The 18473-nt window shown below is 26.9% G+C and overlaps 5 protein-coding genes across 10 annotated transcripts; 3 read left to right on the plus strand and 2 right to left on the minus strand.

The window, feature by feature from the left end:
- Positions 1–182: 182 nt before the first annotated feature.
- On the minus strand, positions 183–5465 carry LOC124433223 (facilitated trehalose transporter Tret1-2 homolog). 4 transcript variants are annotated; one of them, XM_046982970.1, is made up of 5 exons: positions 5010–5462; positions 3869–3928; positions 1833–1968; positions 1353–1672; positions 183–1175 (listed from the first exon to the last, which is right to left on the minus strand). In XM_046982970.1, exons 2-5 carry the CDS (start codon positions 3926–3928, stop codon positions 195–197), a joined length of 1497 nt encoding a protein of 498 aa, XP_046838926.1. In that variant the 5' UTR covers positions 5010–5462; the 3' UTR covers positions 183–194. The 4 variants fall into 4 exon arrangements, with proteins under 4 accessions (XP_046838926.1, XP_046838925.1, XP_046838927.1 ...); XM_046982969.1 differs by having other exon boundaries at positions 4388–5462; XM_046982971.1 differs by lacking the exon at positions 1833–1968 and having other exon boundaries at positions 5010–5465.
- Positions 5466–8264: 2799 nt separating this feature from the next.
- On the plus strand, positions 8265–9022 carry LOC124421712 (DNA-directed RNA polymerases I, II, and III subunit RPABC2). Its single transcript, XM_046957209.1, has 3 exons — positions 8265–8425; positions 8518–8670; positions 8758–9022. Exons 1-3 carry the CDS (start codon positions 8397–8399, stop codon positions 8966–8968), a joined length of 393 nt encoding a protein of 130 aa, XP_046813165.1. The 5' UTR covers positions 8265–8396; the 3' UTR covers positions 8969–9022.
- A 336-nt stretch (positions 9023–9358) lies between these two features.
- On the plus strand, positions 9359–11153 carry LOC124421711. 2 transcript variants are annotated; one of them, XM_046957208.1, is made up of 5 exons: positions 9359–9498; positions 9579–9733; positions 9853–9960; positions 10075–10249; positions 10374–11153. In XM_046957208.1, the coding sequence occupies exons 2-5, from the start codon at positions 9726–9728 to the stop codon at positions 10878–10880; spliced, it is 798 nt and encodes a 265-aa protein (XP_046813164.1). In that variant the 5' UTR covers positions 9359–9498; positions 9579–9725; the 3' UTR covers positions 10881–11153. The 2 variants fall into 2 exon arrangements, with proteins under 2 accessions (XP_046813164.1, XP_046813163.1); XM_046957207.1 differs by having other exon boundaries at positions 9404–9733.
- LOC124421710 (activating signal cointegrator 1 complex subunit 2) lies at positions 11020–15199 on the minus strand. Of its 2 annotated transcripts, XM_046957205.1 has the most exons (14): positions 14921–15193; positions 14723–14800; positions 14428–14588; positions 13913–14297; positions 13578–13798; positions 13322–13507; positions 13092–13247; positions 12920–13013; positions 12678–12851; positions 12477–12599; positions 12271–12395; positions 11978–12173; positions 11673–11862; positions 11020–11422 (listed from the first exon to the last, which is right to left on the minus strand). In XM_046957205.1, the coding sequence occupies exons 1-14, from the start codon at positions 14960–14962 to the stop codon at positions 11283–11285; spliced, it is 2271 nt and encodes a 756-aa protein (XP_046813161.1). In that variant the 5' UTR covers positions 14963–15193; the 3' UTR covers positions 11020–11282. The 2 variants fall into 2 exon arrangements, with proteins under 2 accessions (XP_046813161.1, XP_046813162.1); XM_046957206.1 differs by lacking the exons at positions 11020–11422; positions 11978–12173 and having other exon boundaries at positions 11679–11862; positions 14921–15199.
- Positions 15200–15761: 562 nt separating this feature from the next.
- LOC124432971 (brain protein I3) lies at positions 15762–18197 on the plus strand. Its single transcript, XM_046982388.1, has 3 exons — positions 15762–15972; positions 16407–16558; positions 16682–18197. Exons 1-3 carry the CDS (start codon positions 15903–15905, stop codon positions 16811–16813), a joined length of 354 nt encoding a protein of 117 aa, XP_046838344.1. The 5' UTR covers positions 15762–15902; the 3' UTR covers positions 16814–18197.
- Positions 18198–18473: the final 276 nt, after the last annotated feature.

An 18473-nucleotide genomic window follows, 5' to 3' on the forward strand; every position in this document is an offset into this window, starting at 1 on the left:
ATTATTTTCTTATTTAACAATAAAACAAAAACTGTTTAGTGCTGTTGAACAAGAGACGAATCATTGGAAAAAAAAAAAAATGTAAATTACATGGATTGGATCTAATCAGTCAAGAATATAATATGTATGACAGAAATATTAAATTGATATATGAAATATGAGATTTCCTTTTTATATATGCCTCTAATTGGGATCTAAGTCTTACTTTTTTCATCATTTTCTACTGATATATTTTCAATATCGTTGGAGAATATTACGACTGTATCATTTATTTTCGAAATATTTTCATTCTTTTTCTTTCCAAACATATCCTCGATCTCGTTCAATGATTTCCCTTTGGTCTCGGGTAAAAATAATAGAATAAAGATTGTTCCAGCTAAAGAGACGATCGCATAAAAAAAAAAGACACCATGTTTCCCCATATATGACAACATATTAGGATAAGTTTTAACCGTTATCGAACTGAATATGTAAGTGATGCAAGTAGTAAGTCCAGAAAATAGATCCTTCACTTTACTAGGATAAATTTCACCGATCATAGCAAATGGAATCGATAAAAATCCTAAGGTGCTTAAAAATATATACATTACAATGCAAATAGCCGGTATTATACCGTTATCATTTATGACGTATCCTTTATCGATGACGAACAAATAAATTGAGAGTAAAATCATGAAGATAGTCATACCACTACCAGAAACGATAGAAGGAATTCTTCGGCCATGCTTTGAAGAAAATATTGCAATTAAGACACTACCGAACAATCGTGCTAATCCAATAAAAACTGCTCCTAAATATGGATCTAAAGTAATACCAGCGCTTCGAACTATATCTATCGCGTAATAGATCATGACGAATATACCGGAAAATTGTTGAAATAAAAAGTACATCAACATTATTATAAATGGTATAAGAGCGTTCCTCTTAAATACGTTCTTCAATAATTTCTTATTATTATTTCCTTGTTGATTTCTTGGTTTTAATTCTAAAAGAATATCCATGGTCACTGGATCATCCTTTGGTATACCACGAAATTTTTTTAATGTCTCCAATGCTTCATCCAAACGGCCACGTTCTCGTAACCATATAGGAGACTCTGGTAATACTAACAGGATTAGTGCAACCGAGATAATAGGAAATATAGCACACATCAGAGCTATCATTCGCCAATCATCCTAAAAATATTTCATTGCTAAATATATGTATTTATATTATTACATATATTAAGTCTAACTTAAGAAAAAAAAAAAAAAAAAAAAAAAAAAAAAAAAAAAAAAATATATATATATATATATATATATATATATATATATATAAAATGAATATGCAAAACTTTTTAATATTACGAATACCTTAAATATACAGCCGAAAACATAAACGATCAAAAGGGCCAAAGCAATGGAGATTCCAGTCCAAGTCACCATAGTACCTCGCCATTTAACATTAGCTATTTCACCAGAATAAACGGTCGTTGGAACAGAAGCTAGGCCTGTACCGATCCCAGAAATTACTCTACCTATGAATATCTCTTCGTAGCTGTTAGACATGTAAATGATTATCCAACCGATGAAAGAAACGATCGAAACGATGAATAAAGTTAACTTTCTACCCCATCTCATCAAAATACTCGATAGAACGCAACCAACCGGAATACCCAAAGCCGATGCGGTAGCTGTAAAATGAATAAAAAAGAAATAAAGGACTAAAAAAAAAAAAAAAGAAAGAGGAAAAAAAAAGCAAACGTGATCTTAAGTTTCTCTTTAAAGACACTTGAGAAGTATTCGTTCGTAAGCTTCTTCTTTTAAAATTGAATGTCAAATGTGAGTACCAACCGATCCAGTTCGCTTGATTAAAATCTATCTTCACGTCACTGGAAGGAGACATGAGTGGTCCAAGTGCTACTGCACTATAACCAAATCCCATAGCTGGTCCAAGTACCACAACGTTTGCGCTAAGGCTCATTAATATCTGGAGGAAAAAAAAAAGAAGAAAAAAAAAAGAAAAAGAAATGATAAAATTAAATAATGTTTGCTTCAAGACTCGTTATTCGCTGGAGAAAAACAAATTATAGTAATTTATGAAAAAAAAATTATAACAATTTACATAAACTCACAAACATAACTTTCGTATCGAATTATCAATTAGCAAAGATAGTAGATGTTAACGCGATTAAAATAATTAATTATAACGTTTTTCACGTATACACTTGTATTTATGACGAAGAATTTCTCTAAGAGAGAGAGAGAGAGAGAGAGAGGTAGAGAAAGAGGGAGAAAAAAAATAAAAAAAGTGACACTACGTAACATTTTTTGTAAAGAAAATCTATGTTCGCGTAAGTTTTTCAATAATACAGTATTGTACATAATTAAATTATTTTTAACACATTGAATGCTGCGTTTTTTAATTTTTTTTTTTTTTTTGTGACATTTAGAAGACTAAAAATATTCTTAAAATGTATATTTTAAGAAGATAATCGAAATTAATATAAGATTAGGGATGCATCATGATCTATACCGGATAAAAGTATTTAATAAAAATTAATCAGTATAGTAAAATCGAACTTGAATAAAAAGAAAAGAAAAAAATGGCATATGTCATTCTCTCGATTATAAATCCTCCAGATTTTAATAAATTGCGTTAAATGTCTTAATTCATATTAAAAATTAATATGAATAAATGTGATTGAGAGACGTCAGGAACAAAGAATCGAATGAACGATAATTTTTATTCCTTCAAGTTTCAAGGAATAAAATTCAAATGGATTTACATATTGAATGGTATTATAAACACGTGAGTTTCTGAAAGGAAAGAGTTATATAAATGAACCTATATGCTTACTGTGTTATGTCTCGTAACGAAAGTAAATCGTTGCAATTATTGATCATAATAAAATAATCTATTTATTTTATCGAAATTGTAAAAATAAGATAACATAGAGTGTAATTAATTACATTTGTGAATATAAATATAATGAGATAATGTAGATTGTGTATCGTTAATGAAAAATAAACTAAGAGTACAAAAAATAGATAAATAAATAAATAACATCAATTTTATACATTTAATAAAGATTCAAAAAATTTTGCCTTTCTTTATCTTTCGCAATTTTACAAGAAAAGAAAAAGGAAATTGCGAAAGATAAAGAAGTTATAAATGCAGTCGGTGTATTTTACAAAACAAAACAAAAAAAGAAAAAAAGAAACAATACACGGAGTAATCCATTTACGACTCACTTTACAAAAAAAATTTATGTATCATATGCAAGATTGATGACTTATTTTAGTCTTTAACGGTGATATTAAAATTAGAAAGAATATATTAAATAATATTAGATAAGAATATATATTTCAGGAAGGATAAAAATGTTAATAAAAAGTTAAACTCGAGGTGATCGTTATAAATATCTATGAAATACACAAATTTTCCTTCGAATATATATATATGTGTGTGTGTGTGTGTGTGTGTGATAGCAAATTCGATATGTATACGAATAAAACGAACTTCATTTGAGTGATAAAACAATGATAAAATCATTATTATGAAATTTTCATGATTTATGACAATACAACAAAAAACAATTACACAGAGACTTGTGTGCAATTAAAAGTTGATTTATGTTTATGGAGTTTAAAATTTCAAAATCTATCTAAATGTTTTTGAACAACGGAACGTAATCAAACGAGTCTTTATTTTCTAACATCATGAATTTCTTCTCTGTCCTCTTTATCTCCGTTCTTTTTTTTTCCCTTCTCTTTTTTTTTTTTTTTTTTTTTTTTAATCAGAAGCTAATTAATGATGTGGTGGAGGGGAAGAGGATAGAATGGATTAATTGATTCGTCTTAAATTTTGCCGATATTTCTCATCTTACCTGATAAATCACTCCATTTCTCTCGCGTTTCTTCATTTCCTCGTTGTTCTTCCATTCCATCTGAATAAATATTGAAAAAAATTTAACCAAAAGAACCTGTTAATTAACTTATTCCTCACTCCTTCACTAACGGTATTCGTCTTCAAACTGAATGAAATATATTCGTTGGAGCATATAAAAAATTAAAAATGTAAATACACAGTCTGACCTTGGTGATTATTAAAAAATATTTACGATGATAAATGATATGTGTAAAAGAACATGTGCATGGAAAGAAAAACAAGAACAATATAAAAACTTTTTTTTTTTTTTTATAAATATATTACACAAGATCATTTGTTTATATATATAAATATAATATATATATAATATATATATATATAAAAAAAAAATATATATATATATTAATTTATGTTATTGTTTATTCGTATCATATCGATATAAATTGATCGAACGTTTATCAATATCGATTATTTGTGACTGTAATAATAAATAATATAATAGTTATCTATAAAGTACCTTAATATCCATCGATAAAGCGTTTCCATTCATGATATCTCAAATATCCTCTTCGTTTTTCCTTGCAAATTTTAATTGTAAGATTTGTAAGACTTTCAATAGAATAAGATGAACTATCACGTTTTACCCGTATGTATTATAAAATAGACAGACAAAGAGAGAGAGAGATAGAGAGAGAGAGAGAGAGAGAGAGAGAGAGAGAGAGAGAGAGAGAGAATGATTAGATTTTATTTAATCTCACTGATTTATCATCTCTAGTCACGTGCTGTTTTAATTGTATCTTACTTATCGTTATCTTTTGCAATCGAATAAAACAATTTACGCGAATGACAACAACAACAACAAAAAAATATGTATATATATATATAATATTAATTTTTTCTTTCTTTTTTCTCATCGATCGGCCGATATAAATATCATAATTTTTATAGTTGACATTTGTGTCGCAATCATTAAAAGTTCGAAAGTTCAATGAATATTACAATGAGTCCATGAGAACAAGTATGTATATGTTAGTAATCGAGAATTTCGTTTGATCGAAAAAAGAAAATAATTATTTTTCAAATTAAAAAAATATTACATAATAATTATTACTAATTTTAATCCATATTCAAATTCGTACTTTGACAATGACAGATTAATACTATCTCACACTTCACGTTTAACATCAATGTTCGTCATTGTAATAATAAAAGTTTCTCTCTTTTTCCTTTTTCTTCTTCTTCTTTTTCTTCTTATTCTTATTGTTCTTCTTACATATCGATGATAGTTTCTTCTCGTTTAAGAATCACTTTCTCACAATAAATCTTTTTAATAGAAATTTTTTCGCGAGGATTACGAATGGAATGGAAAAAATTTACGTTTTCTTCTTCTTCTTCTTCTTCTTCTTCTTCTTTTTCTTCTTCTTCTTGTTTATTACTTATTCCTTCTTCTCTTTGTTCGAACAAAACTTAAAGAAGTAGAAAAAAAAAAAAAAAAAAAAAAGAAATATATTTAAGAAAAATAAATTTCGAATACAAATATTTCTAGTCGATGAGTATTGCACAAAGACTCGTTATCGACTGAAAGCTCTATTGGTTTTTATCACCTACATCAGCTTCTTTATTAAAACCAAGACTCCGTCATCAGAGCGCGCAAACATTGTATGAATCTCGTTACGAAGAGAGAGAGAGAGAGAGAGAGAGAGAGAATTAAAAATAAAACAAAATAGAGAGAGAGAGAGAGACAGAGAGACAGAGAGAGACAGAGAGGGACAGAGAGAGACAGAGAGGGACAGAGAGAGAGAGAGAGAGAGAAGTAGACGTAAACGAGTAAATTCCTTTCACGAGAAGGAACGATATCAAGAAATAAAGAAAGAGGGAGAGGGAGAGAAAAAGAGGGAGAGCAAGAGAAAGCGAGAGAGAGAGAGAGAGAGTCATAAACGGATAATTATTATTTCCCCACTTCTTTGAATAAATTAATACTTATATAAGTAATCTAATCGGTTATGAAAGAAAGGGAAAGAGAGAAAATGGGAGGGAGAAACTTGTACTATTAAAAAATATCCAAATCAAATAAAAATATTGTCTCGCTTGTCATTATAAAATCATAATCTTTACTTAGGGAAATAATAAAAATCAATGATCGATTTTTTTATCTCATATCTAAAACGTTCTATATATATGTAAATATATACATATACATATACGTTACATATATATATATATATATATATATATATATATATATATAACGTATATGTACGTTATGGACTAAATCATTAGTGTTTTATATAATGTCTAGTCATTATGAATAATAAAAATCAAAATTAGTTACTGTAATAAATTTCAAGTTATTTAACATAATTTATCATCTGGTTGGACAAAATGACGATAACGATATCTTTTTGATAGTATTAGAAACGATAGGGATTACGGGTGAAGTAGAGAGGAGAAGAATAATCTTCGTACAGAATTGCGACATGGGCCCGTATTGCATTTAATATCGAATTTTAAATTCATTAGCGACGAGTTTAATTTAATCTTGTGTGATATTTCAATTTTTTCCTATCTTCTTTTTTATTTCTTTTTTTATTAACTTTTTGATTTTATCTTCGTCATTGTCGTAATAACATTACAAAATCCATATAAATAAAAGACAGATGAGAATTTCTCCTATATGCAAAATGTGTATATGTATATATACACAAGTAAAAAGAAAGTAAAAAGAATTTCGAAAAGGTTCGTAAGTTTGATAAACAATTGATAAAAAGGAAAGAAAAAACCAAATCAGAGATTGTAATGAATTTATTATCGAAAGTTATCTTGAAAGATGCAAAGATGTAACGTTAAAATTTATTTTAATTATACATTTATGAATTAAGAAAATTAATACGAGCTTTATAAAAATTGATAAAAAAAAAAAAACGATCAACGTAATAATAAATAAATAAATTTCAACGTTAGGATTGTATCTTTTTAAATAATTTTCTATAGTAAATTTATCGTAGAATTATCGATTATGTGATTCATATAATACGAATGCGTGTTGTTTTTAAAATATTTTTATATAATTCAGAACAAAATATATAATTATATAATTCAGAACAAAAATAAATAATACTTAATGAACCAGACGTTCTTTTTTCCTTTTTGTTTTTTAATTTAAAATTACCCAAAAATATTTATCAAGCTGCACGATCGTTTTAATCATTACACATAATGACCAAATATAAATAATAACCGTTTACCCCATAACATATGTGTGTATGTGTGTGTGTGTGTGTGTGTGTGTGTGTGTATGTGTATATGTAAACGTATGTACACACGTAGAATTACCTTCTATAAAGATATCTAATATCAGAATAAAACTTTGCAACCTTGGTTTCGAATCACCGCTTGGATGTGTCATCAGTATCTTTCTAAATATCATAAACAACATTCGTTAGTTAGTAATACATATATGTGGCCTTAGAAAGCTTAGATGGATTATAACCGTTAATGTGTTATTACTGATTATAGGTTAGAAAATTGCATCACACTTGTCTAAGAAGATCAATATATTAATTCGCTAAACAAAGATACTTTATCAAATCTCAATGTTCTTGAATCAATAATTATAATATATTTATATATATCACAACATGTATATATATCGTTCTATGGCTTTGATTTTATATTTTAATCGAGTATGTAACAAATCGATGCTATTAAAATAATATAATAATAATAATGTAAAATATAAAAAATAATTTACCGATCGTTACATCGAACACTGACCTTTCTTTACAACTCTGTTATATCCTTGACCTTGAAACGGAAACATGTCTCGAGAAAAACAAAGTTCCACGAGTGACATAATCGCTGATGTCATCTCGTCATTAAACGTCTTTTTCAACCCTTCGATCTCGTACAATAATATTTTAATACGAAGAATTTCTTAACTGCATTTTAATAAAAAGAAATTAAATAATTAAGAAAAAATATTGTAAAAGTCAATGCAACATTCGATAATTCTACTTTTCCTACATTAAGAAACAATTTCAATGATATCTATTTTATCGACATTTTTTACAAAGCTAATGCAATACATGCGACCTCTTTCGGACGTAAATCATAACCTCAACCAATTATCATCTTTGAACAATTTAATCAATGATTTTAAGTATGCGATTTAAGCGCCTCTACATTAAAATGAAAACGACAGAGAGAAGCATAAACAAAAACGTGGAGATAGAGAAGAAATTGAACGATAATCGGAAAAAGTAGTAGGAGTAGTAATAGTTATTAAGGTTAGGTTAGGTTAAAGATGCGACGACCTATCATAAGACACAATTCATGTCACGTGACATATATATATAAAGTAACAGTGGGGATAATGTGTATGTACAATATGCATTCCCTCGTGTGAGAATTCATCCACAGTCTTGCTTTACTAAGCGTGTATGCTAAGATTAATTTAAGTATTGTTTCCTACAAAAATTTATTTTATTATATTCTTTATATAAATGTATTTTGTATAGACAACAATAATGGCTGACGATGATTTCGATGGAGATGAGTAAGGAAAAAAAAACAATTTTATTTTATATACTTCTATTATAAAGAAAAAATTTTGATTCATAATATAACCTCTTAATTTTACTTTTATAGGGTCGCTGATGATTTCGACGATGTTGATGATGACGATAATATCGAATTAGAACCACAAGAGGAAGATGGTGAAAATATTGAATTATTAGCTGCTGGAGAAGCTTCCGGGGGCGTTCAAAGATCTAAAAGAATCACTACGAGATACATGACAAAGTGAGATCTTATTTATTTCTATCTGAAATAAAATGATCAATCAAAACATCAAAAAAGTTTATTTTATAATAATAAATACTTTTGTAGATACGAAAGAGCACGGGTTTTAGGGACAAGAGCATTACAAATAGCTATGTGCGCTCCTGTTATGGTAGAATTAGAAGGCGAGACGGATCCTTTACAAATCGCTATGAAAGAATTAAAACAAAGGAAAATTCCTATTGTAATTCGACGATATTTACCAGATAACAGTTATGAAGATTGGGGCATCGATGAATTAATTATAATAGATCATTAAAGTACAAAATAATATAACAATATTTTATTCTTAAATATAATAAATGCACATTAACTTATTAAGTATATAAATATGTAGGCTCATTACCATAATAGATTTTTATATAAATATTAAAATTTGTTAATGTATCATTGATTTTTTTTTAACCCATTATATATATATATATATATATATATATATATATATATATATATAATATACTGTATTGTATAAAATTGTTTCTAGATGTCCATAAATAGATTGATAAGATGAACGATGTGTAATAAAAAAAAAAAAAAATTAATAAATAAGAATTTATTTTAATAATTAAAAGTATTCATAAATATAAATAAGAAAAAGTTTGATAAAGGTCATTATGAACTCGTATGCGCAGGCGCTACTGTTCTCATCCTTGAATTTCTTACGTGAGCATGTAGGTTAGAATACTGCGTAAGATTTGTACGAAGACAAAAAAAAAAAAAAGAAGAAGGAAATTATCGATTGCAACGTCCATCTCAAATTCCAGAAAAGAATGTCAATCGTTAATGAGTGTAATGTTAATTGCGAACTTGTGCATGAAAAATGTGAAAATACGAAAGAGAAGATTATCTTAAATCTTATCGGTTTTCAGTTCCGATAACGAGAACGATAAACATCTCCTAATGTTGCTGGTTATCGACACATTTAACATTGAAATTCCATTGTCGCGTCATTTTCGTGTAAAGGAGGTCTCGTAAAATGAATTTAATATGATAACCTCATTTTTTGGAGAATTAACATGACGTGGTAAGTGACATTGCAATTATTACAGTAATAATAATAATAATAGTAACAATTAATACAATTAATTAATTAAAATAAAATATATATGTATAATAATGTAACAATGTTATTTTTATTATTAGGAACCCGCTAAAAAAGAATCATTTGACGTTGAGACCCAGTCCAGCACACCCTCTACTTTCACATGCTGAGGATAGAGAACTGGATATTGCGGTACAAAGACTGATCTAGTATGCATTAAAATCATTTTCTTTCTTTCTTAAAAGGATATATATAAATCTTATTGAAATAAATTCTCATTTATTATTTATTTATATGAATTTTGTAATGTTATATTGTAACAGCGTTGAAGACACGATCAGAAAGTTAACAAAAGAAATGAAAAAGTATCTCCAAGCTGTAGTTAATTTGGATAGAGCCGATCAACGTTTAAGTATGAATTTAACTACCTGTGGTCTCACTCATATCAGTGATGAGTTTAGAAGAATCGTAGAAGAATATCATTCTATTACTACACAAGTACGTATTATATATATATATATATATATATATATATATATATATATATATATATATATATATAAATTCAAAGTAAAATTATTGAAACATCTTCTTTTTTTTTTCTTTTTTACATTAATAACAGGTTGGTAAAACCGTACAAGAAATGGCAGCTTTATGTCATAAAACTTTCATAGATCCTTTGAAAAAATTGCGTGACGAGTTTGCATTGATTGCTGCTGCAATAGCTAAAAGAGAGGAATTAGTAACTGCTTGGAAATATTCGTACAATCGTGTGAAAAAGTTGCAAGAAAAGAAAGATAGAACCGCCAGTCATATTGCTAAGTTAGAGAGAGAACGTAGAGTGGAAGAAGCTGCTGCTAAGGAATTAAAAACGTTACATGCTCAACTACTTATAGATTTACCCATGTTTCTTGATAAAAGACTGGAATATATAAAACCAAGTGTACACGCTCTAATTATGATACAATTAGATTATTACGGTAACACAACAGGGCTCTTTACGCAATTGATGCCTATACATAATCCTTCTGAATCTCCCAGTACTGCAATACCAGAAGAGGAATATCAGCAATCGATTAATAGCCAAATTAATAGAATAAGAGGATTAACGATCGTCAAAGATCATTAATGTTGAGGATTCTTTTTTCCTTTTTTTTTATCTTCTTCTTCTTCTTTTTTTTTTTTTTTTTTTTTTTTAAGAAGAATTAACATTTTAATGATTCCACTGTGTAAAGATATAAATGTTAGCAGTATAAAAGACTAGGATATAATAATCATGCAAAATGTATTTTTAACAATTCCATTATCTTTATCCATAAAATTATTCTTAAGGCTTTGGGGATGCCATAGCATTTTGTAAACTATATTTCAACCGAATAAATCTCTTGCTAAGTTTAACATACATAAGTTGCACGGAATTATATCTTAAAAAGTAAATCATTTTAAATTGTACGAAAGTTGCGCTAAATGTTTGGCAGTATTTACATTGTGGAAATATGTATTTTCGGCGAGAAATATTCCGGAAAATATTTCAAGATGGTATCATTCCGTGTCTTTGTTTCCATTGAGCACCTGCGCGACGATTATGATTAGCCCGTGTAGCTTTATGCGTATTTTTCTTATCTCTGTTAGTCGTAACATCTTTATCTTGCCCTTGGCCTTTGGGCTTGCCTAGAATACAAAAAAAAATTATATATATATATATATATATATATATATATATATATATATATATATATATATACGTGTTAGTAATATATCATTGTAATTTGTTTTTAAATACTCTTACAGAGTGACAACTCTTTGACAAATAAATACTTTGATTGGTGTATAATAAAAAGGATAATAATATAAATCAAGATTGGTTTTGTATTTTATGCAATTAGATAAATTACATATAGAAAACATTTCTAATACATACCAATAACATCGTATGAGGATTTCTTGCCGCGTGCTGCCTGTCTTCGTTGTTCAGCTTTGGCACGCAAATCTGCCGGATTTTGTACAAAATTATCTTTCCCATTTACTTCGTTAGATACATTTTCATTATCACTATCAGATTCATTTTCCTCCTCTGATTCTGTAATATTTTTCCCTTTCGCCAATAGCACCTGTCATCATTATATAATTATTAAAAAAAAAGATTACTAATCTGTATCTTTAATATATGCAATATTCGAAATACAGCAAGATTACTAAGCCAATTCGAATAATATATGAACTAACTCGAGGAGTAGTAAAAGCTCTAGAATCTGGAACATCATCTTGCGTCGTACCCCGTACATCATGACTATCATATGTATCATCATACTCATCATCATAATCATCCATAACCAAGCTATATTTGTTGTATATATTAGCAACTTTTTTAACTTCCGATTTATCGTTTAATAGCTCATTTATATCCTTGTATTTATCTTTCCTATATATATATATGTATATATATATGACAAATACAAAACATGTAATTCCAAATGGAATACCAAAAATAAGTAATTTTTATTTTTCACTATAATTACCTTTTGCCCTTATGAACCCTGGACATATCAATATCATCTCTAGTCATAATATCAAATTCATCGTTATCAAATACGTTAAATCTTTCGATAGGAATATCATTATCCACAATGGCCTTAGGTGTTTCCTATAAGACACATTATCAAAATAAATATATCTGTTTAAAGAAAATATATGATTGATTATTATTGAAATATATTATAAATACCTCTGGTTCTGGTGGAATATATGGTAATGAAAAATCTAATTCACTCAAATGTGAAGGTAAAGTATATTCTAAAACAGCATTTATCACATCTGCGGTATTGTAGTCATAATGTTTCAAACACATCTAAAATTTTTTTAAATAATATTGATCATATTGTTTTGTAAAGAGTATAAAATATCAATTAAATTAATTAAATACAACCTGAATAAAACCTTCTCCTAAATGACTTAAAATATCTTTCACTTCACTAATAAGAGAAGCTATTTCAACGGATGATCTTCGGACAGGCTTTTGTATTACATTTCCCACACGAACATTCTTAGATGTTGATGGTTGTTGATTAGTTCCTACGTTACTAGGCCCTGCTACAGCTTCCTAAAATTATTCCCTTTGATATATTCCATAAAAATTTGAAAAAACATTTATTTCGTCTATTTACTCACTTTTCTATTATTAGAAGAGACAATGACAGAAATTTGGGAATCTCCTATAGCAGCATAAACTGCTTGCAATATATAATTACGTTTTATAGTATCTCTAATAAACAGTTAAGTTCTATATATTAATAACATAAAATTATTAGAAACTAATATATTAATATTATATTAAGGATACAATTCAGGACATATCTTTGATAATTCTTCCAAATCAGAACCCACTGGATAAAATTGATGATAATCTGTGATAAATTCTTTTTCTGATATAGCATTACTTAATAAATTCAAGTAATCATCGACTCGTTCTTTTATTTCTTCTTCCGTAAATGTATCACTATTTATAACAAGTGAGTTAATATATAGAATTGTGAAATGCGATAAAATTAATGATTTATGGTAGTATCTTACAGTTTTTGATGTATATTTTCCACAGGCTCATGCACTATAGTTCGATAAAGATGTAATAACTCTATTCTAGTCACATCTAAACGATGCCTTAGTTCTATAAATTTTTCTAAATGTTCTTCGTTGTATGCTAATTCATTCAATTTTTTATACATTTCAGGTATTGTATTTTCATATATAGAAACTATCCTAGTATAATAAAAAGAAATTAAACGATTCAATTCATTTAAATAGATCATTAAATAAAATATAAACTTACTTATTCATAAAATCTTCATTACGATATTTTTTTACTGCTGGAGGATAATTTTTTAAAAATGTAGTAATTGTAGATGATATATCTAAAACATACAATATCATATCCTCCAATGAGAACAAAGTAATTTTGGTAATTTCAATCGGCACAATTAAAAGAGGTACTGCTTCATCTGATGAACAGGTAGATCGATCCTGGAAGCCTGTTTCTACGTTATTGAGGGCCTAAACAAAAGAAAAATATTTTTATAAATATTTTACTCTCACAAATATAATAATATCAATATAATAAAGAGTGTAAAATGAAGATGATAAAAAAAAAATCATATATTAATTTACCTTAACAAGATATGGAACAGACTTTTCAACATCATCGTTATATAAGGGTTGAATTGTAAATAGACTATCTAAAATTTTTGCTATAGTTTTTTCATTTTCACGACCATATAATTGACACAAATCATAAATGATAGGTACGGTAAATATAAAATTATCATACAGTAACTTTCCGAGGAATTGAATTGTCATATATTCAGTAGAACTTTCCTTGTTTGTAACAAGACGTGTAAAAATTAAAAGTACATGATGACGAAGAGTTTCTATAATATTTTGCATTTCCAAATCATTAGGAAAACTTTCTAAAGCATAAAATGGTGGAGCATCTTGTAAAAAAGATACCAATGCATCCAATATTGAAGTATTGAATACGATGTTTGACCAAAACCTGAATAAAACATATATATGTGTACATTTATATATATATATATATACATATTTGATTAGTTGTCTTAATTCTACATGATTACAAATTGAAATAAAACTATTCTAATAGAAGATGATTTATATATAGATACCTATAGAATGGAAGAGTGAGGACCCATTTTAAATCATCAATCATATAACCCATAATTTCTATCCAGTGTTCTTTAGCGCCCATAATTTCAGTTCCATTATTATCATACATATTTGGAACTTCATAATGCAAAAAATATCGCTGCTCTACCCATTTTTCATCCTTAAATACATTTTGTTTAGAATAATAAAAAGTAAATTACACGAGGAACAAATATTATTGAAAATTATAAAAACAATTGAAATAAGTATTATAGATCTTTCAAATGATTTAATGTTATAAAATAATGATCTTACTAAAGCAGGAACATAATCTGGAATTCCACCAGTCTTAACTACTAATATCAAGTCCTCCAAAGGAATATGATCAGGATTCTGTGAAATATACAAGAAATTGATCCGATATTTTTTTAACAATATTGAAATTCTAACCTCTTAGAATTTAAGGTAATCGCATAAATATATTGTAACATACTATTAAAGAAAATATTATACCTGAAAAGGCTCCATGCCGTTTTGTAATACATTTTCCGTCATAAATATTGTTATTGATTATGAAACTATAACAGCAAAACAAAATCAAGCGACTGCACCTTGTGTCACGAAATTATTCCTGCTATATTTCTTTCAACTGTATTCAATTCTGTACTCTCTTCTACCTCCACCAATCAAAAAATAAGATCTTTGCGATAAGCCAATCATAAAATTTTGATAAGGATCTGTTTCTTATACAGAGACAAATGATTAGAGTTTAACGCTTGTATTCTGATTAAAAAAAAGGGTAATTCCCTTTATGACTCTCATTTGTTACAAATAAATAAAAAAAATTATTTAATTTTATACCGTATATTATATCCTTTCTGCAATGTAAATTTTATTTAATTTTTCAATTCACATATATATATATATATATATATATATATATATATAAATTGTATTTAAATGTATATATAAATATTATTAAAAATCATTGCAATATGTAAACGTCAAAACTTCCTATCTGTCATGAGAATGATATTATAGGTATATTTTTCTTTTTTTTTTTTTTTCTTTTTTTTTTCGAATTTATATTTCGAACATATCAAAAGGCTATTTACAAAGTAATGCATTTTCGCTTTGATTTTACAACAATAAATATATTTCATTAATTAAAAATAGAAATTTCAAATGTGAACGTGAGATGATTTTTTACACTCTTTATAATTAATTATAATAGTTATCTTTGTATATATTGGCCGTTTTAGAACGAGACTCCCGACAGATTTTATTTTATTTTTTCTTCCTTTTTTTTTTTTTTTTTTTTTGTCAAGCGCGCTATCTGTCAAGCAATTAAAAGTAGAAATACTATATATATGTATGTAGAGTGTAACGGCGGTCATCCTGCGTTCGTATGGTCGGTTAATTGTACAAGATTTAATATTGTATTTATATTATTGGTCGTTGGATACTATCATATATAATTTTGTTTATTTTGATTATGGAGAGCAAATTACTTAATTCTGCAGCTGATAAGCCACCTCCTTATTCTCCTGCAACTGAGCCAACGGGTATGTTGATTCGAATAAACGAATTAGGTTATTTACGTTTGAAAATATAATTAATACTTTTACGTAATTTTCAACAATCTTTCTTTCTTCCTTTTTTTTTTTCTTTTGTTTTATAAAATTTGACGCAAGCATATTCTTAGATAATATTTTATGGTATAGTTATTACAAAGAAATAAACTATATCTTTTGTTTATATACAGTTTTGCACATTTGACAGATATATGAGAGACATTACATGATATGTGTTAACAAGATAATGAAATTATTTTACTTTGGTGATGATGTCATAAGATAGGCTTTTAATCATTTCTTTCTCTTTCTCTCTCTCTCTCTCTCTCTCTCTCTCTCTCTCTCTAACTAAATATGAACTAAATAAATAATAATAAATGTAAAAGAGTAAACTCAAATATATATATATATATATATATCTGTAGAAAATGCTTCATGGCAACCACCTCCTGGATATTATCCTAGTACATTGATCACATCAAATCAAGGCAATCATATGCCATCCTATGGTGCTACTCAATCTACTACAATTGTAGTACCAGAAATTATTCTTGTTGGAGGTTGTCCAGCATGTAGAGTAAGTATTTTTAAATTTAGAAATTATTTAAATTTAGTAATTTGCTTTCTAATATCGTATTCAATAATGGAGATCATTGTTATAGGCATACATATATTTCAAATTGTTATTTTTTACATGTAGGTAGGAATTATGGAAGATGATTATACATGCTTGGGTCTACTATGCGCTATTTTATTTTTTCCAATTGGAATAATATGTTGTCTTTTATTAAAGACACGTCGTTGTTCTAATTGCGGTGCATATTTTGGTTAGAAGTTTAATGCTTTATATATATATATATATACATATAAATATATGTTATTGTATTAAATATTGTTTAGAAGAAGAACTTTATGATTTATAACAAAGATAAGCCTAATAGTATGGATATATGAATTAGGTTCCTATGACTTTAAAAGATGTCTACTACAATTGTTTAAAAAAAAAACAAAAACAGTTTTTTTTATTAAAAATAATGTTTTTATTAATAATAATATAAATAATAAGAGAAAGATGATAACGTTATATATATATATATATCTTTGCATTCCAAGAAGCAATTTTGATTAATATAAATGAGCTATACGAATTTAAAATAGTTTTGATTGAAAATCATATTTAGATAGGAGATGAAAATATAAATTTTATATGAAATGAGAATATCTATCCTTACACAATCTTATTGTTTTTAATATTTTAGACAGAATGTAAACTTTGCGTTACCACCTTGAATCTCTAAAATGCTTGTTAAGTGATAAACATTCATTTGTATTTAATTAATATATGCAAGTATTCCATGTTACTTTATTATGTATAAAGTTCTTTTTTGAGCATTTTGAACAAATCTGTATTAATAATAAAAATTATTAGATAATATTATTAATAATATAGGCTCATAACTTGGAATATATTTAAATTTTTATATTTTTAAAGACACTTGTGATACAGTAACAATAGAATTTAACTAATAACGTAACGTATTATGCGAGAACAAACGATAATTGATTTGATAGATATTTACCAAAGATAATAAATCTTATTTTCGCACTTTTTAAAATTTATTTTTGATAAAATAACAGAATTTTGCAAGGCATTTGTTATTAAATAGTGAGAATAAATTAGAATGAAGTAGAAAAGGAAAAAGAAAAAGAAAGAAAAAAAAAAGAAATAAGAAAATAAAACCGAATAGTATTCGAAGTCAATATAATATGAAAGTTACCCATGCGTCATCGTTACGAGTGCCTCATCCTTTCCTTGTAGATCGTGTTTAAACGATCATAGCCTGGGGAATTCCCTTGCATATTGAGCGAATTCTGATAAAACTTAAGATGAAAAATTAATGAATTTGTAAGAATTAAATAAATCAATAAATAATACAGATACGAATATACATTTATATATACGTATATATATATATATATATATATATATATATATATATATATATATATATATATATATATATATATGTATGTATATATAATAATAATTGTAATACTGTGATGCTACGTACGTGTCACGTTTTTCAATGTAACAACAAAATACAACAATTAAATCTGTTTGTTTCGTTTATAAACTGTAAAAAAAAAAGAAAAAAAGAAAAGAAAAAGAAAAAAAAATAATAAGAAATGTTAAATAAAATTAAAAGTTAAATAAATGTGTATTGCACCATCTTCCTTTGTATTTCATCAAAGTTTTTTTTATAATTAAACGACAAATCGATCGTTATCGATCGCATACTTATGTTACTACTACTCGTTACTGAATCTCAATAAACAAGGCCGTAAGTTAGCAAATCGAGCAAAAACATACAACGGTTGACTAGTTCTGGATAGAATTGTATATTACAATTTGAAAGTTTAACAGGCAATATGTTTCTTTAAATTTATTATATCAACATCTTTGAATTACGCGCTGAAAAAAAAAATTATAT

Source organism: Vespa crabro, chromosome 2, assembly GCF_910589235.1.
Source record: "Vespa crabro chromosome 2, iyVesCrab1.2, whole genome shotgun sequence".
Lineage (NCBI taxonomy): Eukaryota > Metazoa > Arthropoda > Insecta > Hymenoptera > Vespidae > Vespa > Vespa crabro.